The following is a 24,392-nucleotide window of genomic DNA, read 5'->3' on the forward strand; positions in this document are numbered from 1 at the left end:
TCATTATTACAATACCCCACAAACCAGGAGCGGATGACTGTGCGTCTCTCATGCTGGATTCTGTTAAACTCAGTTGCCCTCTAGTGTTTGATTCCTGTAATTTGTCAGACACACTCATGAGGCAAAATCTGTTTCCATAAACTTTTGGCCAAGTCATCATCTCAAATTAAAATGATGGATGATGTGGCTGTACAAATGTTATTAAGGTTCAAAGTGATACTGCAAAGAGGTGATTTATTCATTCCCATCTTATACAGACTTATGCTGCTATATAGAGGACCTCTAATACCTTATGAAGTAAAGTTTGGTCTCATCTAAGGATATTCTCTCTTAGAAAAGTGAGCCGACAAATTCCCTTTAATACATTTCTAGACTCCCATAGACACGAAGATAGAGCATCACAGTCAGTGACCTCAGGAAGGACAGGCACCCTGAGGACACAGGCAGAAGGTTTAGCAGTGAAACTTTTCCCTAACCTTGTTGTCAGCAAGCTGTTTAGTCAGGGGATCTCTGGACTGCTGAAGAAGGTTGTGGAATCGTCCTTCGTTGTGCCCAATAAGGGCCTTCACCTCCTTCCTCTGCTCCTCCCACTGGTTGCTGTCTCCAATCATGCTATCCAGCTGCTGGAGTCGTGCCTCAACACCGTGTTGAGTGCTGTCCCACTGGCTGCGTACCTTCTCCACTAGGAATAGGACGGGACATGATTTTGAATGTGAATAATGAACCACTGCAATGTGTTTGCAAAGCTGCACCTCTTAGATTTTTTTTTCTAGCACGATTATCCGGCTGTATACATACATTTCTCAGTAATCGATGTGCGAACATCCAGATTCGAGGTCTTGTTTTTTATATTTTGTGCCAGGGTGAATATGTCCTCAAGCTGTGGATGGCGCTGCTCCAGATCACTCTTTGTCACCTGTCAGGACGAAGCACGTATAAAAATACAGACACAGCACACAGGATATAGTTCAGTTTTATAGAAAAAAAAAGTGGTAGTTCATTAAAAAATATTAATCATACAAACACCTCCCTCTTCATTCACCCCTCTAACCATTTCTCACCTGAAGACGCCCCATAGTGGTCCTGATTTCCTCTGTGTCCCCCACAGTGACAATATTAGACTTGAGCATCTGTGTGATGAGGAGAAGCCAGTCTGCCAGTTCAGTGGCTGTCTCATTGAGGTCAGTGGGCGCCACAGTGTCTGGTGTGTGTGGGGTTTGGTGGTGGGGGTCCTCACTCACTAAGCTGGCCATCTGCACAGCTGAGGGGACGGCAGACACTGGAGGACGGTAGAAACAAGGCGAGGAAGTCAAGGCGAGTAATGCTGACATATAGAGCTTCTTTAAAAGGAAATGATGCAATGAACATTAAATATGTTAGGGTGAGAGAAGAGGTGCCGTCAAATGGTTCTCAGAGGGTAGTGGCATCACACTAAATCATGATGAATGAGGCATCTGGGCTTGTTTTAGTGTTACACAACCAGGAGTCTGTTGCTCAGCACTCGTTTCATCATCCATTTTCATGCTCCAAATGAGGGCAAGCCAATGATGAATTTCAAATTTTCCACTTCTTATTATCTCTGACATAAGTACATGTTTATATGTTTGTCTTATCCTGTCCTTGAGTCACAGTGTCATTAAAAGCTTAGAAATACTTTGTGCCACTTCTAACTGAGCTCATGCTCAGGTGTCTTTGCATTCTTATGTTCTTGGTGTATTGTAAAGATGGCTCTAGTCAGACAGAAATATTAATTTATATGAGAAATCACCAAGCTGCTGGTGCTGGACAACTTGTTGGTGCTGTGTCCACGGAGAGATGGGGGGCTGGAGAGATTCTCTCAGTCGGCTATCTAGGGCTTTCCAATCAGCTGCCAGCTGCTCTACTTTCATCTACACACACGAAAACACAAACAAGTAATTAATGACTGGGTACAAAATATTAGCAACTGAAAATAAGAGTGTATCCATTTTAATAAAATAGGGAATACACTTTACTAAATTATGGGAAACAGAATTATAGTATAATTAAATGATCAGTCAGTTAGCACTGGTTCTTTATTAAGTTATACTATAAACAGAAACTAGGACCTTTTCCTGAGGCAACAGTTGCTGTCGTCTCTGTAGCTCAATAGAATATGCCAACAGTTCTTCCAGGTCCTTTTTCCTCTCCCTCATGGAGGCCTCCAGAGCCTGTGACAGATAAGATTTCATTTAAAAACTTGTATTAACTTGTATTATAAACGCAGTGTATGTGTGGGACTGGACTGGTGAGGTGAGTTCTACCTGTGCTTGGCCAGGGTTCAGGCCTCTCGTCAAGATCGTCTGATGTGTGATGACGACCCAGTCAGTGAGTCTGTTCATTCTGTCCTGGAATTGTGCATGACCCTGCAGGTTGGCCTCCACCTCCCCCACCTTGTCCAGCAGCTCATGTGTCACCTGCAGAGGAAATTAAGAGTAGGAAATACATAAAAGGAGGAGCCCAAAACAAGGCAGGATGGTAGATGATGAGAAACCGAATAGGTAAGGAAAACTCTCACCTTGCTCCAGTTGAGGTTGATGGTTCTCAGTTTGGAAACATGCTGCTCTCTGCTCTGAGGGTTCACACTGGGACTGGCCAAGATCTGAGGAGCATGCTTGTTCAGCCAACTGAGATGTTCATTCTGTGCATCCATTTCCTCAGCAAGACCCTGCAAGGAAAATGCACTGACCGTTAATCCCACAAAGAATCTGCATTGCTTAAAACAAGAAATGTGAGTTAGGATCCTTGCGTGTAGATTTCAAATGTTTATTCTTATCGTTGAGATACAGAGAGCAACTTGTGTATTGCAAACACGGGGGGAAAACACCAACACAGTGAGAGCTGACCTTAAAATAAGTGAATCTACCAGCTCTGAACAAAAATCTCTGCGCTCCCATGAACTGCACTAACTTCAGCATGGTTTGGATCTTGCTGTACCTTGAGCTCTTTGAGGTTTTTGTCAGTAGCAGTGACAGGTAGGGAGCTGACAGCGTTTTCCGCCTGCTGCAGCCATACAGCCAGCTCCTCGCGTCTCCTCACAAGGTCTGACAGGATCTGGTCCCCTCCAGCTAGTCTGCATACACATACATACACATATAAAATCACAGTCATGAATTGACTTATGCAGATAAGTATCTCAAATTTCTGCAAGATGGAGGCATAATCCTAAAATTTACATTTAAATTACTGTTATAGACTGATTGAGTTCACTGATAATGTTAAACTTTTAAACACTCATACACCAAAACTGATGTTTGTGATGGAGAGTAAACACTGACCTCCATGTAACACTGTCCTGTGAAATGAAGCTGCTACATAATCAAGGTGGCAGTGATGTAAAAAAATCCAATTTGACTTCATCTCTTTAATGTTTTCAATCCACACAGAACTATTTACTGTATGTGTCTCTGCAGTGGATACACTACCTGTGCTGTCTGTCAATGATCTGTCGGTTGACAGCTCTCCAGCGCTGACTGAGAATGTGTAGCTTCTCTTCAAGCAGAAGTCCATCGGGAGACGACAGCTGCCCAATTATCTGTTCTCCAGTGCGGGTCAGCATGGCCAGGACAGGTTGGTGACTAGCAAGGCCTTCCTCCAGCTCCTAACATGGGTATAAATGAATGAATCAGATTATGAGAAAAAGAAAAAACAAAAAAAGGCAAAATGGGGATCAGTCAAGCAGCACATGTTGATTCCCTCAGAGCCAAATCCCCTGCTAAAGTTCAGCTCACCAATCAAATTTCAGGCAAAGTCCACTAAAGAGTGAGTTTGCTAATTGATCTTTCAATTCCTACCTACTTGATCCCTCGTCTCCTTCTCTGAGACTATGAAAACATGTTAAAGAGCAGGACAGACGGGGCGCAGCTCGAGCTGTGCAAATCTCACTGATAAAGGTGTTAATGATGGTGGTGCTGGCAGTGATAATTGCGCAGCTTCTGAGAATTTAATTCTCCTTGGAAATGAAATTGCCGCTTCAGTAATCAAACAAAGCAAAATTAGAGGTTCTTGTCATCTTGCTCTTCAGTTCATTTCTCTTTATTTCCCACTTTGCATAATGAGCAGCTAGATGTGCAGTGTGTATGTTTATTGGTTACAGTATAGCAGCCTTTGTCCCTTTCGGCAACAAAATGCAATTATCTCAGTTCTAACATTCCTGATCCAGCTCCTAATATCTCACAATACTACAGCATCCTGAAGTTAATGTTCTTGCCGTCAACTACAAACATATGTAACATTGTCTCTCTATATTTGGCTAATTACTGGTTTATCCTGAGAAATGTTTTGCCATGATTGCTTTCTATATTGTCACAATTATCTACAAATACACTGATTTGTGGTCTCTGGGGTCATTGTGATCAAATGTACATGTAAAAATAATATGAAATAACCCAAGGAACATCAGCATGTTTGCAAACTGATATCCATCCATCTCTGGAGAAAGGTCAGACATTTTATTCCACCACATTATTCCACATTTTAGGACTTATGTTTATTGTTTTATTGCCCCTCATCCCCACTGACCTCTTGGTGTTGTCTTGCAGAGTTCAGGTCTAACTGTCCGTCAGGGCCAACTACCTGAGACAGCAGTGTCTCGGTGTCCGTCAGCCACTGGCTCAAATCATTCATGTCACAGTGGAACTGCCTCCACTCCTCCACAGCACAGTCAAAACTCCTGCACAAGTAAACACATGCACCATGCCCATTGTTAATTATAGTTGATCAAAAACAGTAAAACAAATCTTTGCAATGTTAACATGTTAACACTCTAGGGAGCAGTAGTGGCTGCATATGTTGTTAGCTGTTTAAGCTTTGCATGCATAAGTGAGGAAAACAAGGCCTTCGGAGTGGACCGTTTGTTTGCTGGGTCAAGTTGCATATTCACTGGTTTCACCCCTTAGACTGGTACTACTGCAACCAGTAGTACCAGTTTAAGGGGATTTCCATCCATGTTATATGTACAGCAAAAGCTTGTAAGGTAAAAGCTGTTGGTTCAGGTTTGCTTTGGCATAATAAACTTCTACAAAATATTTTTTTTGCAAAAAAAGTTCATTTTGTATTGAAATCTTATTTTGCAGTGAGACTGGGAGGGATTGTGGTTTTGATTAATCCATAATAACTCATAATACTATTTATTTTCCTTACTTTTATGCACTTGTTTGGCCTGAGGAGATCCAATAAAAAAATAAAACAATATTCACTCACAGGGAAATTCCAATAAATTTGATAAAGGAAGTTAAACCGTTGACCTCTATTAAACACTAGAAAATGTCATAACAGTCGGGAACCACCAACAAAATCAAAAGCAACTGAACAGATCAGCAAAAACAAAGAGGCTGATAAAGTAAATGGCTTTATACAAAAAACTGATCTTTATCACACTGATGGTCTACAAGAGAACTATTTCCTCTCTTAGCATCAACACAAATCTGATCAGACAGACAAGGTGAGGAAATGAATTTTGAAAGAGCAATTTAAAAAATATATATCTATACTCCATTCTTTGGGTTTTAATGACGCCCAGAGGTTATTATGATTACAGATGGAGAAAAAATTAGCTTACTAGTTTATACTACTATGTGCACATACTGTACTCAGCAAAGGAGGACTGTTTATGCCCGGGGAAAAATGTTGATGCAAGTCAAGGTCACCGATTGAGTCTGTGTGTGTGTGTGTGTGTGTGTGTGTGTGTGTGTATGAGTGAATGAGTGAACATGTGAATAAGCAAGAGATTGTTTATGCCCAAGGAATTGTTTTGATAGTAATCAAGGTCAGTGAATGTATGTTTAAATGTGCAGGGGGAGTTTGATTGTGTGCCCTGATCTCTATATCTGTTCCTGCTGTTTTCTAACTAACAAACAGCTGGTATTTAATGTCCCAGCAGGTTCCAAAAATATCCTGTCACATACATTAACAACTGAAAATAGCAGCTCACTTACTCTCTGCCCTGACACAACATTGTAAAGAAAGTTAAATTCACCCTCCTTCTATCTGATGTACAGTTGAACTTGTACTGCTTGTGTGTGGAAGTGGTGCACGCACCCCTTGCGGTGGCTGTACATGCGGTTGAGGCGGTCCCACTCAGCATTCAGCTGCGTAAGGGCGTCTCCAATCTGAGCCACCTCAGCTGGTGAAGCATCCTGGATGGCATCAGGCTGGCGCTCATGTATCCCTGCAATTTGGTCACCCAGACGCTCTAAGTTGTCTTTGATATTCTGCAAAAAGACAAGTGGAACGTCAAATGACAAGAAACAGGGGGACAAGGGCAGATCATTTCTGCTGTAAACAAGTTCACAACAACATATTTGCATCATCTTGGGTAAACAGACGACCCACCCTCAGCATGTCATCCTGACTGGAGAAGTCTTCATAGCGCCCCCCACTGAGCTCAGAGGAGTTCAGGAGCAGCTCATTGTCGGCCATGGCAAGGAGCACTTTGTTGATGTCCAGTAGGTAGTCTGAGGGACTCAGTGAGTGAGCACTGCTACGCTCCACTGCAGACATCACCTACACCACAGAGGAGCAAGAGAAACATTTGGTTATTAATATGCTGAACAGAAATAAAATCTGAGAGTAATATTACATCAAAATGACCACCTATGGGAACAGTACTGGTTTGTGTGTATGTATAAATTCCTCACCTCAGCTGAAACCTCTCTTATTTGTTCTGGGAAAGTATGAGAAGACGGCGACACTTGAACCTGCCTGACTCGTAGCACCCTCAACTCCTAAAAGAGCACAAACACACACAAGTTTACCAGACTTCGGAGTTCAAAAGGAAAAACACAATATGTCATAGACTTTAGATTTCCTAGGAAAAAAACAGTTTAAGGAAAACATATTTTATGCTTCTCACCCTATGAGCAGAATATTGGCTCTGCAGACGGAGCAGCAGAAGTCTCACCTCCTCCTTCTGGCCCTCGTCTGAAGTTTGCTGCAGCAGCTCTTCTCCTCTTCTCATCAAGTCTTCCACACTGGCCTTCTCCTCATCCATCTGTTGCAGTGAGACAGAATGTAAAAGGTCAGATTAAAAGTTCAAGAGCCTGAAAAACAACAATTATTTGTAGAGATTATATTAGTTTAGAACACGGTTAAAAACCTCTTAAATCTACATACAGTATATTCTAATCAATAGAAAAAAGAACAACTTACACACTGGAAGGCTCTTTGCTAAACAAGGTAAAAGTTGCTCAGAGGGGCGCCGCAGTAGACTTTCAACAAAATATTTAAAACAAATTCAGAGCTTCCTGACTGGGATAATGACCTTGCCTGGGATTAGTCCAATGTGTTCAGCTGGTGTGTTTAACGTCATAAACCCTGATAACAAAGATTGAATTCCAGACTTGTTAGGCCTTGAAATGCCCAATCAAAACTCATCTTATCAGGTGGCAACTTTATATAGCCTGTAGCACCGCATATTCTTCATAGAAAATCTCATAAAACACAAAGAGAATAATGGGTAACCTAGGGCAGTTTCTGTGTGTATATGCTTTCGAACTCCTCTAGAAAATTGCCAGGGATCGCAAACCTTAATGGAAACATGACAATGAAGACAATGGATCTGGTGCTTATTCCCCTGCCCATCATACTGAAGTATATACACCCACTGGACACTTACATACACCATACACCTCTACAATCGAAGTCAGGAAACATAATCTTGTGTACCTTGTCGTCATCCAGGACATTTACTGAGTCCTGTTGCTGCAGCTGCAGAGTCCTCAGTGTGTCCTGAAGTTCTGTCTGAAGCTCCTGCACCTCACTCAGGACCTCAGAAGGATGAGTCTCAGTCTGAGTCTCCACTCTGACCTGGTGACTGTGAATGACCTGATGAGAAAAAGCACACCTTAGGGGTCCAGCCTTTCAGAGCCAGTCAAATAAATGCAGTTTGAGTGCAAGTGCAAAGGAATGGTTATAATTTGTGATCCTGCCCTGATTCCAAACTGAAACTTTCCGCACTGAGTCCATTTCAGTATCGTTAATATTATAATATTATAAATATATTGTGGTAAACTGCTTTTCTTAACATCTTAGAGAGTTTTCATACCTGCTGTGAAGCCTGTTGGCTCAACTCAACACCGGCTGACTCCAGACTGGTCAACATCTAAATGCCAAAAGGAACAGACAACAACGGACAGAGTCATTGTGCACTGTACCGACAGTATAACAAGTTTTTTAATGTTTACAGAGAGAATTTCAGCCTCAGCTTTTCTTTGACAAGTCTGTTCAATGCTGTTAATGTTAGTTTGCAAACAGTTCGTGCTTTTGTACCCTGGCAGTTTTGATGTGCTGGGAGACTTTGTCAAAGTTGCAATTGAGCTCAGACAGTTTGGGTTCCACCACATCTCTGCATGCGGGGCCCCTGCTGGTCATGAGGATGGTGGCCTGGTCCCTCACGTTGTCCACACGTAGGCTGATGTCCTCCAGCTCCTCCAGCATGCGCTGAGGGAAGACCACAGAGTAGCTTCATCAGTTTATGCTATGAATCACTGTCTCTCAGACCTAATGGCATTGCAGCCTTGGGTTTGACCAGAGAGCTTAAGATTGCACGCACAGATCAAGGTAAGCAGCCCCAGGGGCCACATAATATTTAGTAGAGACCTTCAGTTGTCATGTTAAGAAGAAAAGAGGGTTTAAGAATGTAATATAACTCCAGGATAAATTATTTGCTACTGTCATAAAAGACCCAGCTTCTATTCTGTCCTTGTTTTCTCCATTTCTTCTTTCTCATACTTCAGAAAACCTTTCTCCCGTGCTTACCCTGGCCCTTTCTCACTCTGCATTTGGAGACACATGGTGAGGTTTGGCCATTATATTAAAAACCTACACAGAGATGTTCTAATTGTGTGCACATATGTGCTCCTTGAACATTTACATCTTACCCAAGCACAAAAAGACAATATGACATTTAGAAATAATTCATCACTATATGTTATACCTTTTATGATGAAATATTTTGAAATATCTTTGTCCCTAAAGGTGACAGGAAGTATATTCGTTGATGGATTTTAGCAGAATGCATTTCTTTGCCAGAGGCAGCGATTTCCATAAACTCATTCTAAACCACTGTTAGATTCTTTGAAGCTTTTAAGTGCTGCCATTTTATTCACATTTTCCATAGTATCAATTAAATACTTTGCATTAATTATTCATGATGTTTTGGGTCCACTGTGTCTACACTCTGGGTCATTTTCTTTATTCATGTGTATCCCTTCTCTCTCCCATGGAGACAACTCTCTCTGCCTTACCTTTACCACCTTTTCCTTCTCCACTGGGGAGAGTCGCTCTGCCTCATCCAGGTGGATCTGCGTCTGGTAGAGCCACGTGCTGATGTGAGCCAAGTTCTCATCAAATATTTCCACTTCATTCTGGTGACTCTGTGCACAAAGAAAGTTGCAGCATTTTGATGAGGACATAAGAAGAGTTTCATTTACTTTCTCTCTTTCTGGTTTAATCTAAGAGAAAGACAAACAACAAAGTGTTTTGGAACTTCTATGTGACTTGTTGCAGCAGTAAATAAGAAGCACTTCTTTGTCTCTTTGTTCAAATGACAAATACAATATTATTGAAGAGATGACTTGTACAGCCTTGATTTGCTCTGTATTTGAAGTTTATTCTTTGCTTAATTTCTGTAATTAAGGAAAGTTTTATTTGGGAGTTAAGCTTTCTTTAAGCTGTGTGCACTGAAATCATCCCAGCACATTTATTATGAATTATAAATGCAGGTAATAAAACCATGAAGGAAAAAATATTGTATATCCATGTGCCAGGCAAGAGAATCTGTTAACATCTACACAGAATATAAAATAAACACTGCATAAAATATTTTCTCTCACCAGCACAGCACTAAGCCAGTCCTCAGTCCAGGTGCGGACACGGCCCCAGGCTTCATTTAGGCCACAAAGTCTGTCCTCCAGCTGAGCCTCACTGCCCTCAACCAGAGTCTGTAGGCCAGCACTCGTTTCCATCAGGTTGGACAGCTCCACCTTGCGCCGCTCAGACTCTTTCAGGAGGCCCTGGAGTGACACAGATGACGATGGTGATGTGGTCAGTTTTTATTGTAATGTTTTACCCACACTTTAGTACAAGCAGCGATTCATCATGCACTAATAGCAACAACAACAAATAACAGTCGGAGCACATATGGGCATACGTTAATCTGTGCTTATGATACAATAACACTTGAAAAACAGTGAAACACAATTTTAATTCCATTGAATTTGGGTCAATCGCAGATTTGACACTGACGTCTGAAGAATCCTCAACAGGGAGGTTGGTGTACAGATGGCTGAGGAATATAAAAAGTCCCTTTGCGCCACCTGCTGGCCTAAGAAAGAAGCACTTCTTTGATTCCTAATGAAGAGATTTTGTGAAAATGGTTTGGACAGCTACTCACATTAGCCCATGCTATCTCAGCATCAATGTCAGCAGGCATATCTCCACAGCTGATCTTCAGCTGCAGCTGAGCCTCGTTTGTGGCCAGCCACTCTTGTAGGGCGGCACTCTCCTTGTGAAACTTTTGAGATAGAGACAAAGCTTTTTCCAGGTCCTGCTTGCCCTCTGTAACCTGTAGGGAGAATTAAAACAAAAGGTGTCTTAACCTAGTTTCAGATTTACAGAATATTACTTTTAATTCAACATATGCTGTTTTTGTTGAACATGGGTAATTGAAGAAATCATAACAATAAGTTACCTGTGCTCCCAGGTCATTGTAGAGCAGTTTGAGAGCAGTAAGCTGCTCATCCATGGCCTTGGGGTTCTCAGTCTGCTGTTTCTGCACAATCTGCCGACCTGTTTTTATCACCGTCTCCACCTCTAGTTTCACCTCACTCAGCAACTTGTACAGTTTCTGTATAGTGAAAAGAAAGGAAATGAGTGTAGTGAGCTAGAGTTTTTGACTGTATAAATGAGTAACTAGATTGGCTAATATCTCTGCTTACATATGCTGTGGTTACTTAAACTTGTGTGAAAGAAGGAGTTGCACTATCAAGAACACAGATAGTTCTAGATGATAAGAAAGCTCTTACCATGCAGCCATTGAGATGGGACTGAATCTTTTCTGGTTCCACATGTCTGACATCCAGAATGTGCAACTCAGCTTTGGCACCATCCAGGACCCTCTTACAGTCCAACATGCGGTGCTCAAAGTTGGCAGGCTTCTGGAACAGCTGGTACTTTGTGGAGATCTCCCTCAGTTTCCTCTGTAGTGAGAAATGACAGAAGTTAAGGTTACACATACCTATTACAACACAACTAACCACTTCTCTTTTTCCCCAATATTTTTATGTGTGGAAAACAAGCTCAATAAAAAACAAATAAAAATATGTTTTAATACAGCTTCTGAATTTCAGAAATCAATTGATGACTAAATATATGTATTTTAATATATAAAACCTTATGTGACTATGAGGTATTCTGGATAAAAATTAAAATTAACTAGAAACATTAATTTTGTGCTTGTATTTGAAAGAACAGTGTGAATCATTCACAGTGGCAGGAGAAACTGGTCTGGCATCAATCTGCAGTTCCTGATTTTCTCCAGTAGCAGTCAGTGTTACCTGTAGGTGGTCCAGCATGGTCCCACCACGGGCTGCCTTGCCATCAGCAGTGGGAGGAGGCAAGTTCACCACGTTCCTCCTTCTCATCTCCTCCACTGTTACCTCGTGGGCTGCGATCTCTGCCCCGATAGCCTGAAGGTAAAGTGGAACACATGATCATAGAATAATATATGCATATGAACATTTATTCAGTAAATGTTTTCAGTTTGTACTTGTACATGTAATGTAAATATACATGTGTACTACCGTGATATCTTGAAATTTCAGAGGACAACTAACCGCGTTTCCTCAATCAAGACCCAATATAATTGGAATTTAAGAGTGTTAAAGAGCTCTCATTATTTCATTACAATTTACTGTGCTAATAGAAGGAGGAAGGGGACTTCAGACAACTTAGGTGATATTTTGCTGAGTAGGATCCATCAGACTTTGGTGCCGCCCCAAGTGTTTCACCTTGTTCTCTGGATATAAAATATATTTGTCAGTAAACATGTGCCTTATACCTGTGCCTCCTGCGGGAGCTGGAAGGCGTCTATGCGATCAGTGAGATAGGAGGTGAGTGTGCGGTCCAGCTGGCTCAACGACTCCTGCAGCAACTGGAGAGCCTGATCATTCTCCTTCAGTGTCTGCAACTGCTGCTCAAGGCTGAGCTGCCGATTCACCGCCTGAACAAGGTCACAGACAGCAAGTCATGAGTCAGAATCTTTCAGTCAGAGATATATATGTTCTGAGCTGTTCTGAGAAATTCAAACAGCCGATCTCTAATGCAGCTAGGGCTTAATTGGATCTGATAATAGATGAAAGCGTAATGCTTTGATAAGGAATATGAGGGAGAGTAGCAAATGCTTAGAAAAATACAAAAATCAACTGCACAAAAACACGAACTCTGTACTGATAAAATATAAAAATACTGAAAATATATAGGCATATAAATAAAATAAAAATGAATGAATATGATACAGTGACATATTTGCAAATTAATTACAAATCCAACTAAAGATCGATTAAAATAATTACAATGATTTGAAGAGAATACCTTTGTTTTACAGTAACAAATAAGGACACCCATACACACACCCCATATTTGCTTACACGCACAGACAAGGGTCTGACCTGGTGGTTGAGCTGCTCATAACGAGAATTAAAGGCCTCTAGTTTTTCACTAATGAGTTCATCGAGAATGCCCCCGTCAATCAGCGTCTGACCCAGCTCTCTAATTTGTGTCCGGTTGTCTCCCGGGTGACGAAGCACACTCTCCAAAGACTGGTGACAAATGACGAGATGAGAGATAAACAAATGGTAAATTAACAGACAACAAAAAGAAAATCCGTTTATAGGGTTGCAAAAGATGAAGAAAGTAGAACTGCTTAAGAGTTTTAAAAAATCTGCCTCAAAAACTGCAAAGAAGTAATGAGAAGAAGCTAGAAACCCGACCAGAGAAGAAAAAGAAATGAGTAAAAAGCTCGAAATGTGTGCATGTGTGCATGAAAGATTGAGAAAGAACCAAAAAGCTGAGCAAACAGATGGAGTGCAGATGTAGAAATTGCTGGGCTGGGTGTGTCAGGTGGAAGCACAGTGGGGAAAAAAAAGATGATAACTGAACAACGAATGAGACAAGTGAGAGAGAGGCTTGTCGAGTGACGCCGCTTGTTTGGATGCAACAGTCATTGTTTATGTTGGGTCATTAAATGTGCTTTTCCTTCCCGGAGGTAATGGACAGACAAAGTGACAGCCCCCCTCCAGAGGGGTGGGTCTGATTAGGAAACTGGAAGACTGGGAAGGGCGAAGGGTGAGAGAAGACGAATCAAAGGAATTAAGATGGAAAGAGGAAGACTAGGTGGGGGAGAGAAAAAAAAAGAAAAGATGAAGAACGGAGAAACATTGTCTTCAAGGGTCTTCAATTTTCTTCATCACTATGCGATGTTACAGAAACAGCACACTGATTAAAGTGAATCTGACAGTCCTGCTGCAGGCAATCTACAGATATAGCAGCACAGCAAAAGAAAGCAGAGGAAATTTAAAAGACAAAGTCAAAGACAATAGAATGATTAACATATTAAACATTTGGTTCATGGAAAGTGGAATCTTCAAAAACTAGTCCATGTTTGTTTTAATGTTTTTTTCCATGTCATTTCATGCAGTTTGAATGTTGTGTTTAAAGATGGGGCAATAGTTCGCACCAGCTATTAAAACCAGCCCATCTCAAAACAGGTTTAAAAACGAGTACAATTTTAAAGATATTCAAACATCTTTGGGTGGTTTGAATATATTATTCATTGTAAATTTAATTATGAGCTAACTACTCTCTACTAATTATATCACATTTCTTATTCACTGTCTGTTCACACATGCTTGGAGAATGAATATGTGCATATTTAAAAAAGGTTTCTTCTAGTGTGTGTGTGTGTGTGTGTGTGTGTGTGTGTGTGTGTGTGTGTGTGTGTGTGTGCATACCTCCAGGGCTTCACTGACAGCCTCGGTGCTCTCTGGTAGGTTCTCAGTAGCTTGGACCTTGTCTTCCACAGTGTTGAGCCAACTCTGCTCCATGTCCAGGTACTGAAGCAACTCCATCCAACAGGACCAAACCTCCTACACGTTACACCCACACACACATACATTTAAATATGAGGCAAGTCTTAAATTCAAATTAAATATCAAAACACAAACAACAACGATGGGGCCTAATGGACTTTAGGAAAAGAGTAGACATGAGCATAAGAACAACTCGGTGACAATGACCTTCACCCTGCAGAGTCTGGTTCTGACTATCAAAGAGCCCCAAACTACAACTTTACACTTAAAACAAAAGGGAGCCCAAGGAAAGACACATTACGTTGCACCAACATGCCATTCCATTGCTCTACCATGAGATTTGCGAGTTGAAATTAAATTTGATCATTCATGCATAAAAGTTTGAAATAAAATAAATGTGTCCTGCCAGCTTTTAAGAGTAGAAACAGACATTAACCTTAAACTCAAAGATTAAGACCAAGCACTTGCTTTTTTCCCTATTATCTCAAATAAGAAACACAAATAAATATGTGGTACAAGTAGAATAACAGGACATCATTGGGAACTTTTCACTTACAAACTAAATAACATAATTAACCTTCCCACACATTACCTCCAGAGTGTGACACTTGCTCTTGAAGCGGTCGCACAGCTTGTGGTAGTTGGCTAGTACCCCCTCTAGGTCTGATGTCAGGGCCTGACCACTGCCTCCACCAGGCGGCAATGTTCTGCAAACCAGCACGGTGATGCTGTCTTTCAGGATCTTTACCTTCACCTCCTTCTGTAGCACATCCTCTTTAGCCCTCTGCGAGAGATGAGGACAAGTACAGTAAGGGGCTTAGAAAAATAAAGTACTTAACAAATCACCATATTTCTTTGCAAATGTAACATCTGAAGTAGGTCCATGCCTCCACTCTCACCTTCATCTCTTCCAGCGATGCCTGCAGGTCCTCAGGACTCTTGTACTCAAAGTCCCTCATCAGAAACTCCTCATCTACTTGGTTCATCCACTCCTGCATCTCTGCCAAGTCCTTCCTCAGATTCACCTGCCTCTCCTGACTCTCTGTCACTCGCTCTTGATGGCTCATCAGCTGCAGGCAAGATTATGCCATCAGGTTTGCATAAGAAAGACCAAAATAGTCTAAAGTCCCTTTCAGGCATACTTTTCCATTAATCTAATGGCATCTGATCATGTAATCTTATGTTAATAGTCATACCAATATTCACCTGTCATATCAATATTCAGTGGCTAGTACCACTAAAATTTTACTACAGACAAATCACAACTTTACACAAAATAATCAACCGCAAATTAAAAGAAATTAAACACGGCACACAAAAAAAGTTTTTTCTCACCTGTTTGGAAAGTGTATCCCACCGGCTTCTGCACTCATCCAACTTATCCTGCCCCCACTTTCCCAGTCCGGGGACTGCAGCTGCCTGTACAGCACTGACATTCTCTGCCATCTGCTTCAATGAACCCTCCACTGACTCCATCTCATTCACATACTCCTGGCAAATAGGAAAAGAAAGGAAAACTTGAAAAGTGATGGTCACTTTAACTATAATCAATTCAGATCAAGGCAAAAAATAATCTAGAGACTGGTCAAAACTGGTCTGAATGTCAAAACCCTCTCACCTTGCACTGGTTAAGCTCTTCCTGTAGACTTTCTGTATCACCCAACCCTGTGGCATCATGACACAACAACTCCTGAACAGCATCCAACCAACGTTCAACTTCCACCAAACGCACCTAGCATTAGCAACATTGAACAACATTAACAACATTCATATTTTGATCAATGTCTATGTCGGTTCTTGTCTACACTTGACGGCTTTCCATATTCATATTCGTAACCACTCTACCTGATTGTCCTTCATGCTACCCAACATGCACTGCAGTGTGCCAAGCACCTCACGGGCTCTGGAGGAGAGTTTACTCCATCTTTGTAGTTCTGCAGGATCCGAGGCTTGCTGTGTTTGCTCAATCTCTAGACACAGTCCCTGTGTTGAGCAACAAGAGCTAAGGTTTAAAATGACATGTCCAAGCTGCATGTAAGACAAGAATAAAATTCTTATTTCCAAAGAAGGACCATTGCTTCACAGTCATTTCTGTAGAAGAGATGAGAGCTAGTTCCTAATCTGATTAACTGAGCCAGCATCAAAGAGGAAAAGGTATTTTAACGTTTATGACTGATCCCAGGTAATTAGTTACTGAGCCAATGTAGCATCATCAAGATTAAAATGCTACCACCTTTAACTGGAGAAAATCTATATCCACATTACTATAGTAAATTATTATATTCAGACAGTTCATATTTGGATATAGCATAATGTGAATCTGTCAAAATACAAAGACACAATATTGAGCCAATCAGATGACTTTCGCCTTTCCACCATCAGGTTAATTGCTAAGTGGATTCACAGATGTTGTCATGGGATTGTATGTTGTGTATGTCAGGCTGACAGACTGGTTGAGTGGATCCAGACTGAGCTGTTAGAAGCTCTGTGCTGCGAGCATGGGCTTGCTGCCCAGAATGTGCCAACTCCCATCACCCCTCCCCCGTACCGTGCCCTATCGGCCACAACAACAAGAGCTTGGACTGAGCCACATTCCACCGAAGGATGGAGGAGAAAGGAATATACACAGTAACACACATGAAACACAACAGCACATATTGTGAATCTCTTGCACACAGGTTTGACACAGTGCAGATAAAGGTGGTTATTGTAATTCGGGAAAAAAGGTGAGGGCAGACAGAGGACCCGACGCATACACAAGCACAGAACAAAGTGACTGTTGAGATTGAAATCCTTTTAGCTTAGAGAAAAGTCGCCTGTGGTTTCCACCAAGAGCTTTCAGATAGTTATTAATTACCATGGCCATGCTAAGAGTCTACTCACCTGTGCCCGCTCCACAGCTGCCTCAGCAGTTGAAATATCTACTATTCCTTGTGTTAGTTTGGCCAACCTGGCCTCCAGACCCTCCACAGGGCTTGGTAAGTCAAGACCGGCCAGAGCTGCAATAAAACAAGCAGATGGGGAATGAGCAGAAGTTAGTAACCATAGCAAAAGGCATGACAACTTTTGCATCAGGACTTAAGAATCTGGTATTTAACCACAAGGGGGCAGTGAATTGGTTTGAGATTTTCCTCACTGTGTGTGCATGAGTGAGTGTTTTCCATGCTGTAAAGAAGATGCCAGATGTTTGACAGCATGTTTCTCAAAGTAAGTTTAGTTGTACCCTTTAATCAAGCCATACAAGAACTGACATTCTGAACGGTGATGAAATAAATAACAAAAGGTAAGTTGGACAAATTAATACCTACTTTAACCTCATTTATATTGTATGGCCACCTTCCTCGCCTTGACTGTCTCTCTGCTTTTTTTTCCTTATCTGTTAGTGTTTTAATTATCAGGTCATTTAATGCTTACGTAATCTGGGTATGTTTATATATACAAAGTAGGGAAATGGAGCAGAACTGGGAGAGGGGGAGAGAGTTAGATAGAGGCCCCAGCGAGAAGCAAACTGCCATCAAGCAGAAAAAAATAGTTTTCCTTGGCCGTCATCCAAAACCAGTCATAAAAGCCCAAAAGGCAAAACAGATACACACGCATAACTCTTGACACATACACCTATGGTCATGAGTGGAGAAGAGCGTTGTAGTCTCCCTTTACAGACTTATTTTTGGCCAAGAGCAGTGGAGGTAAACTCCAGAGGTAAAATGGTGACTGATTGTCAGAGCTGCTCCCGGGCCAAGTCACGTCCTCAAGTAAAGATTTAGCTGGCACAGAGGTATGATCTTACACTAAATCGCTTACGAATATACTTGTGCATCTATGAGCTTGTGGAGGCCATATAAGGGCACCATCTATTACTTGAGGCGGGCCAAGGTTTCATATAAAAGTCAATGTCAAATTTACACAACCTCTGTGAGAGTGAGCTCAGCTGATCTCAGCTATCTCTCAATCAGTCAAACATAAAAGCTTTGAACCAAGAGAAAGCACACAGCACTGGATCTTTGTCTTGTGCTAGGCCTTAATCTCCTGCACTGCACTTCTCAGAAATAAGAATATGTGCCAAGAAAAGCATGTTGTACTGTTAACAGAGAAAAACCTGCACCGAGTTTTGGAACAGTTTTCCTCTTCACTGATTTGAAAAATTGGAATCTGGTTCACCAGAAGTACCTTTATTGGCCTCTTGTTCTCTGCTCTGCAGCCGCTGCAGTGTGGAAGCATGATGCTCTGATACCACCACCACGTTGTCTCTTAAAGAGGGCCCGGCTCCCAGTGATCCCACCTCTGCAGACAGCTTCTCCAGTTGTGATCCCAGAACAGTAACCTGGACCAGTCGGGACTAAGGAAGGCAAGACCAAGTTAATTGATTTTGGAGAATATTACTTTTAACAGAAACAAGTTTAAAATCATAGAAATCCACACATATACTGCAACATTGTTCTAGCAAAAATTCACAGGTTACTGAATAGAGTCATGCTTTACATGACAAGTCACAGACAGGTGATCAGGGTCAGTGTGATTCTTACCTGACATTCTTCAATCAGGTTTCTGAGCTGGGCCTTCTCACACTTTTGTAGAGTTGAAGTTGAATTCAGCCACTGGTCCTGTTTCACCAAGACCCCATCTACGTCTGCCAGCTCTGCAGACACCGCTCTGACTCGGCTCTGGGTGCGAACTCGCTCACGGGCTGCCTGCAGCTCCCTCGCACACACATCCCACTCAGTTTGGATCAGGTCTATGTCTGCCCGTACCGAGTCCACACACACGCCCTCTACAGAGAGATGCAGAATTGACTATTAATAAATGCAGTCAACCAATAAATAAACACATTTCAAGTGGGTTAAATTTGTCTGAATGTGGCACAGCCGACATTTAGTTTTAACTGTGTTAAAGATCATCTAGTGGAAAACAGGCACTGCAGATGAGAGAATGGCAGATATGAGTTTGACTACAGTTCAGTGGAAAGTTTTGGTGGATGAAGAAATCTATTCAAACTTAGCGGTGCTGCTCCACTGCCTCTCACTGCCCACAGAACAGTATAAACATATCCTGAGTACCTCTTCATTTCATTGAGTACTTGGATGAAGTAAGCAACTCTGCAGGCTGACAGATTTATATTACACTGTCCACACACACACACACACACACACACACACACACACACACACGTTCCTATTACTGGCATCTAAAACTGAATGAATAAAGATTTAGGCTTGTAAAGAATACTTAGCAGCTGTAGAAAAAACTTATATACATACGATACATATATATGTCTCTCTTTCCTTCATACCTCTCTCCAACTGATCCATCAAGCCCCTTCCTTCCTGGATCACTTGACTAACTGGGGACTCCTTTGTTGTATAGTCCAACTCCAAGCCCTACAGTCATTAGCAAACACATGTTTGAGGTGTTGATTTCAAAGCATTTGCTCTTTAAATTAAATCGGTTTTAAGTCGTTTTTTTTTTGTTCAGTTGGTCTACCTTGAGTTTCTCCTGCAGATCTGCTGTGTCATGTGTAATCTCAGGATGAGTGGAGGAGAGTGCCTGAGTGGACAGCTTCCACGTTTTAATCCAACTCAGGAGGTCAGAAAGCTTATTTTCAAACCTGAAGAACAAAAAAACACAATGTGTGCACTTGTGTCTTTAATTCTTACACGTTTCGGTCACTGAAGGTATCAGAGAGTTAGTCTGTGGTGGTTCTTACATTCGTCTAACTTCTGCATCTGTCTCCACCAGTCGTTTCTTAGGGGGAGCAGGCGGTGCCAACTCTTGATCAGTCGTAGCCGTAGTAACTGTATCCATGACGACCTGTTTGTCCACCTGAGTCATCCCAGAATCCGTCACAGCTTCCATAACCTTAGCAGTGAGCGTAAGAGCCATAAAGAAAACATGCTGACCAAATATAAAGTATACACAAATAAACATAGTCATTTGTATTCTATTAATCTAGTTGGCAAAAAAATGACTGGAGAACAAACTTTCTCCAACTATGACCAAAGCATCGAAACGGAAGCACCGGCTGAATTTATAAAGTTGTACAAGCATGTGTTTTTGCAACATCCATAAATAGCGACAGCTGGTCAGTCAATTTCAATCAGCTCAGACATCCTGTCACTTTACATTATTTTAGCACAGTCAGCAGGAAAACAAACCCCATTTAGTCAAAGATAATGAAAATAAATAAAGCACATACCTGGGAGGAGCAGTCCTCCAGTTTTTGTACCAGGTTGTCCCATCTATGTGCCAACTCCTCTGTGTCTGCTTCAATCTTGGCTCCTGCTTCAGTGCTCCGCAGTAAAGATATCACATCCTGTCCTGCATCAGACAGCTGGTCCAAAGTCCTCCGCTTCTTTTCCATGTCTTCTTTTAAATTCTAAAGAATGGAGTTACAAAACAGTCAAAAAGGTACATTAAACATGGAATTCCCAAAGAAGTCCACATGCTTGGGATACATCAGAAAATAATATTTATAACACTATGTCTAAGTAAGACCTATAATTGCAGCTAAGAATAGCAAAAAGCAAGAATTAGCACTTACTGCCAATTGGCGCACATTAGTATTCATTTCACTTGGGTCCTTAAAGTTGGTGGTTTGTACTTCACTCAAGGCAGCCTCTTTTTCTGCCAACCATGCTCTAAATAAACTCTGTAGAAGAGGTGGGAAAACAGCATTAACATCAATTACTTAGCAAACATTACAAACACAGTGTTGGCTTTCAGTGAGAGCTCAGCAATCAGGTCAAAGACTTAAATCCAAAACAGATGTATTTCCAACCCAAATAATAGTGTTTTTGAGGTTACAGGACAAATAATACATGGATTTGGTTTGAATGCTCCTGTTAAACTAAACATAATGACAGGCTGAAACATTCACTTTGCATTAAAAGGATGTTTATGACCTTTTATGTCTCGTGGAGTAGAGAACTGAATATGGCATCCTAGGTCACTTGTCTCTTAGAAAATAGGCAGTTTTAGACCAAAGGGAAGGGAAGGAAACCATGTATCATTCATGTCACTTTGTGTGTGTAAGACATGGGGCTAAATGTCCTACCTGGTCTGATAGAAGCTGTTGCCATACCATCAAAACGTCCTGCAGCTTGTGCCATCGCTCCTCTGTCCAGCGGCACACAGCTGCCCAGCGCTCCCCCAAAGACTGAAAGTATGATAAAGACAAAAAAATAATACAAGCACTAACTTTCTGCCTATATTTTACAAAAGAGTACACAGACATGTAAGAGCTATTTACAGGCTCAAAACCAGGCCAGAGCCCACTGTTATCGTATATAGATAAAGTCCAGACAACAAAACACAGAGCAAACAGTCATTAAAAGTCACACAAAAAGACTCCCCCCCTTCACCTGACAAAGAATAAGCATAAAACTAATTGACCTAGACTTTCAGGCTGACAACTTACTTGTAGTTGCTCCTCCAGGGCAGCAGTGGCGCTCTCACCGCTATTCTCATCCACCACAACCACCATGTGCGTCAGAGAGTTGACCTTCACCTGCTCTGCCTCCAGGTCATTTTGAAGCTCCTGAAGAGAAACACAAATAAAAAACTGAGCACAGTCACATGTTACCCATTAACAGAGCTGGCAGAGAAACTACTGAGCTTTATGACACCACGGGAGACAGTGCATGACTCAAAAAACTCCAGGATCATGAGACCACATGATTTTGACTTTTCTGTTTCAGGACTACAGAAGTGCATTAATAATGTGGCAGTTCATCTAAATATGCCATGCATCACATTAGCTTTAATAAGCTGTAGAAACACATTTATGCCACTATGTTTTATTCTATTTGATCCTTTCTATGTCCTTCTGACAAGATTTAGGCACAACAGTAAACATTTCAATGGAAAACGGTTTACTTTGTGCTGCTCTATCTGTTCTTTGTAGACCTCCAGGTCTTTAGCTGTTTGTTCGGTCTCTATTTTTCTGATTCTCTCTTCAGTCTCCGTCAGCCAGTCAGAAAGCTGCTGTAACTGCTGCTGCTGAAGATCCATCAGGACTTCATGAAGCCTGGAGAGAGAAAGAGAGAAAGAAAAGCTAAAGGTAAAAATGGCATCAAAGTTATCAGTTTAATCAAGTTTAATGTGAAACCGCCTGTTCAGCTTGTTATTTAACTTCCTTGTTGTAACACAAACTGTAATGAGTGACAACATTGTAAACAAACTCCGTGGACACTAAGTCAAGCAAATACTGTAAAATTTGAATCAAGGTCAATAACGTTCTAGTGGACAGTGTGAATTTATTTACTATTTATTTAACTGTTTATAGTAAATGTGTATGTTTCTGTTTACAGCAACATAAACCTTCATAACACAGGTTGATAAGCGGACATGTTAACCATTGACAATCGAGGCGTCTCAAGTGTCACCTACACACAACTCTAAGGTCAGTGGTGGCTTTAAGAAAAACCTATTGTCTAGCGTCGTAATATGTGATGTGATGAATGTTCTAGTTTTAAGCTTTGTTTTTATTTTATTTTATTTTATTTTATTTTATTTATTATTTTTTATTTTTACTTTTGCAGGATTAAAACAAACCCATATGTGGATCTACCTGGCCTGGCGATCCATGCTGGCCACTCGGAGGCTCTCCCAGCGGGAGTTGAGGAGGCTCATCTGCTCTCTAATTTCCTCCTCTTCCTCTTCTGTCAAGTTTCCCTGGGCAATCAGTTGGTTCCCGGCTTGCAGCACACTACCCACACTGCTCTGGTGGTTTGTCAGCTCCATCATAAAGGCCTTAATGGGGACAAGGAGTTAAAGATAATCAGAAAAATTGACATCCCTCTTGATTGTTTTTCTTGACTCCCCTAATTTCACTTGATATCTCACTATGTCACACACTGTGTATGCACAGGGCATCACCTCTGCACCCTTCTATTAGTGAGTGTTAATGTAGCAACACTGAGACAGGCCTGTGAGCGCAAACTGAAAAGCAGATTCAGTCAAACGAGGTCAACTGCAAAATAATACAGAAGCAAAAAAAGCCTCGATAAATGATACACACACCAATTTGAACAACGGACTGCTTCTTAACACCTTCGAAGAGGTGCTTTTATTCCTTCTAGTAGTGAGCGATAGGTTGGGGAATTAATTGGGTTATTGTCTGTCTTCTGTGTGCTCTCTGGATGAGTAAGCATGTTTGACTGCGCCTCTGAGCACATTGTTTTTTGATGAGACTTTGCTGGAAGGACGGGACTGCTTCCAACAAGTATGTGAACAACTAGGCCAAAACAAACTGGATTGATTTTTAGACTTCGTGAAAAGCCTGGCTGTTAAAGAGGCTTTAGGTCTTGTTGCTCCGAGGCCCACTACCAGCTTTCTGCATTGACCTGGATTCCAAACATTAGATTTCACAAACATTCAGATTTCAGCCAAGGGAATCCAGCTCAAGCCCTTTTCGACACATGTACAGACACAAACCCTACAACTATGCCTTCTCAAGCTCTAGGCCAGGGCAACAAGGGCTGTTGTACGCCACTTTTCTCAGCAGAATTCCTGGCATTCCCAACACGCACGAAGCATGTACTGTCAGATGTGGGAGGTCTTTATCTGTAGGATGCTACTATTCTTCATTCTCAACCATGAAGAATGGCCGTTCTTAAAAGGAATAAAACATTAGAGTCCTCTAGACATGTCCTTAAAATAAATAGAAGATAAATAATGTGAACATGTGTATGAATATTTACATTTCTGCATAACTTGAATGTCTCCTCCTACCTCATGTGTGTGGAACTGCTCTTTGACTTCTTCCACATCATCCGACACCTCATCTTGAATATGCAGGGCATCCTCAGCTGACAGCAGCCAGGTCAGAACTTCTTCCAGGGTAGTCTGGTAACTGTCCAGGTCCACCTCCAGCAGACTGCTCTCCATATCTCCTTCTGGCTCTGTCAGGGTGCTTGGGGTCTCGGGTCGGGGGCTGCTACCTGCTTCCTCCATCTGCACATTCTGAGAAACGTGAAGCAGGGCATGAAGACACAGGCTGACCAAAATTATAGACTTTGTGTTTGCATATGTTATTAACACATTTATTATTACTCTGGATCAAATCTACAATCTTTAAATGGAAAGAGAGAAAAAAAGTTAGAGCACATTTTTGCATGTCCATATGTGCGTGTCCCATGTACATGGCAACATTACAGTTTACAGAGTGCAGATCATTACCTAAAAGTCTCAGGACTGTGACACAGAGCACCACCCAAAACACATAGTTGTACTCTGAATTTCATATGTGAACATCAGCTGGTACGTTTTAAAATAGAACCAGACAACTAGGAG

General features: G+C 41.5%; 1 protein-coding gene across 6 annotated transcripts in view; it reads right to left on the reverse strand.

The window, feature by feature from the left end:
• Positions 1-24,392, reverse strand: part of utrn (utrophin) — a 144,692-nt gene that overhangs the window by 98,608 nt on the left and 21,692 nt on the right. For 5 of the 6 annotated variants that reach the window (XM_026341032.1, XM_026341031.1, XM_026341033.1 and 2 more), the window contains 44 exons: positions 23,832-24,062; positions 22,669-22,850; positions 21,975-22,125; positions 21,517-21,636; positions 21,154-21,255; positions 20,641-20,748; positions 20,296-20,475; positions 19,807-19,958; positions 19,584-19,707; positions 19,393-19,480; positions 18,629-18,873; positions 18,273-18,441; positions 16,989-17,104; positions 15,951-16,088; positions 15,724-15,837; positions 15,441-15,596; positions 15,005-15,175; positions 14,698-14,889; positions 14,028-14,162; positions 12,687-12,836; positions 12,077-12,238; positions 11,574-11,705; positions 11,043-11,216; positions 10,709-10,864; positions 10,412-10,582; positions 9,852-10,031; positions 9,264-9,392; positions 8,287-8,457; positions 8,063-8,119; positions 7,684-7,842; positions 6,872-7,009; positions 6,657-6,743; positions 6,352-6,522; positions 6,058-6,230; positions 4,540-4,690; positions 3,444-3,619; positions 2,956-3,091; positions 2,537-2,686; positions 2,283-2,435; positions 2,088-2,189; positions 1,769-1,889; positions 1,062-1,279; positions 799-916; positions 477-682 (listed from right to left, as the gene is read on the reverse strand). In XM_026341032.1, coding sequence (XP_026196817.1) covers positions 477-682; positions 799-916; positions 1,062-1,279; positions 1,769-1,889; positions 2,088-2,189; positions 2,283-2,435; positions 2,537-2,686; positions 2,956-3,091; positions 3,444-3,619; positions 4,540-4,690; positions 6,058-6,230; positions 6,352-6,522; positions 6,657-6,743; positions 6,872-7,009; positions 7,684-7,842; positions 8,063-8,119; positions 8,287-8,457; positions 9,264-9,392; positions 9,852-10,031; positions 10,412-10,582; positions 10,709-10,864; positions 11,043-11,216; positions 11,574-11,705; positions 12,077-12,238; positions 12,687-12,836; positions 14,028-14,162; positions 14,698-14,889; positions 15,005-15,175; positions 15,441-15,596; positions 15,724-15,837; positions 15,951-16,088; positions 16,989-17,104; positions 18,273-18,441; positions 18,629-18,873; positions 19,393-19,480; positions 19,584-19,707; positions 19,807-19,958; positions 20,296-20,475; positions 20,641-20,748; positions 21,154-21,255; positions 21,517-21,636; positions 21,975-22,125; positions 22,669-22,850; positions 23,832-24,062 — 6,615 coding nt within the window. The remainder of the gene's footprint in view (positions 1-476; positions 683-798; positions 917-1,061; positions 1,280-1,768; positions 1,890-2,087; positions 2,190-2,282; positions 2,436-2,536; positions 2,687-2,955; positions 3,092-3,443; positions 3,620-4,539; positions 4,691-6,057; positions 6,231-6,351; positions 6,523-6,656; positions 6,744-6,871; positions 7,010-7,683; positions 7,843-8,062; positions 8,120-8,286; positions 8,458-9,263; positions 9,393-9,851; positions 10,032-10,411; positions 10,583-10,708; positions 10,865-11,042; positions 11,217-11,573; positions 11,706-12,076; positions 12,239-12,686; positions 12,837-14,027; positions 14,163-14,697; positions 14,890-15,004; positions 15,176-15,440; positions 15,597-15,723; positions 15,838-15,950; positions 16,089-16,988; positions 17,105-18,272; positions 18,442-18,628; positions 18,874-19,392; positions 19,481-19,583; positions 19,708-19,806; positions 19,959-20,295; positions 20,476-20,640; positions 20,749-21,153; positions 21,256-21,516; positions 21,637-21,974; positions 22,126-22,668; positions 22,851-23,831; positions 24,063-24,392) is intronic. The other variant, XM_026341034.1, reaches the window with a different exon arrangement.

The sequence above is a fragment of the Anabas testudineus genome, chromosome 24 (assembly GCF_900324465.2).
Source record: "Anabas testudineus chromosome 24, fAnaTes1.2, whole genome shotgun sequence".
NCBI lineage: Eukaryota > Metazoa > Chordata > Actinopteri > Anabantiformes > Anabantidae > Anabas > Anabas testudineus.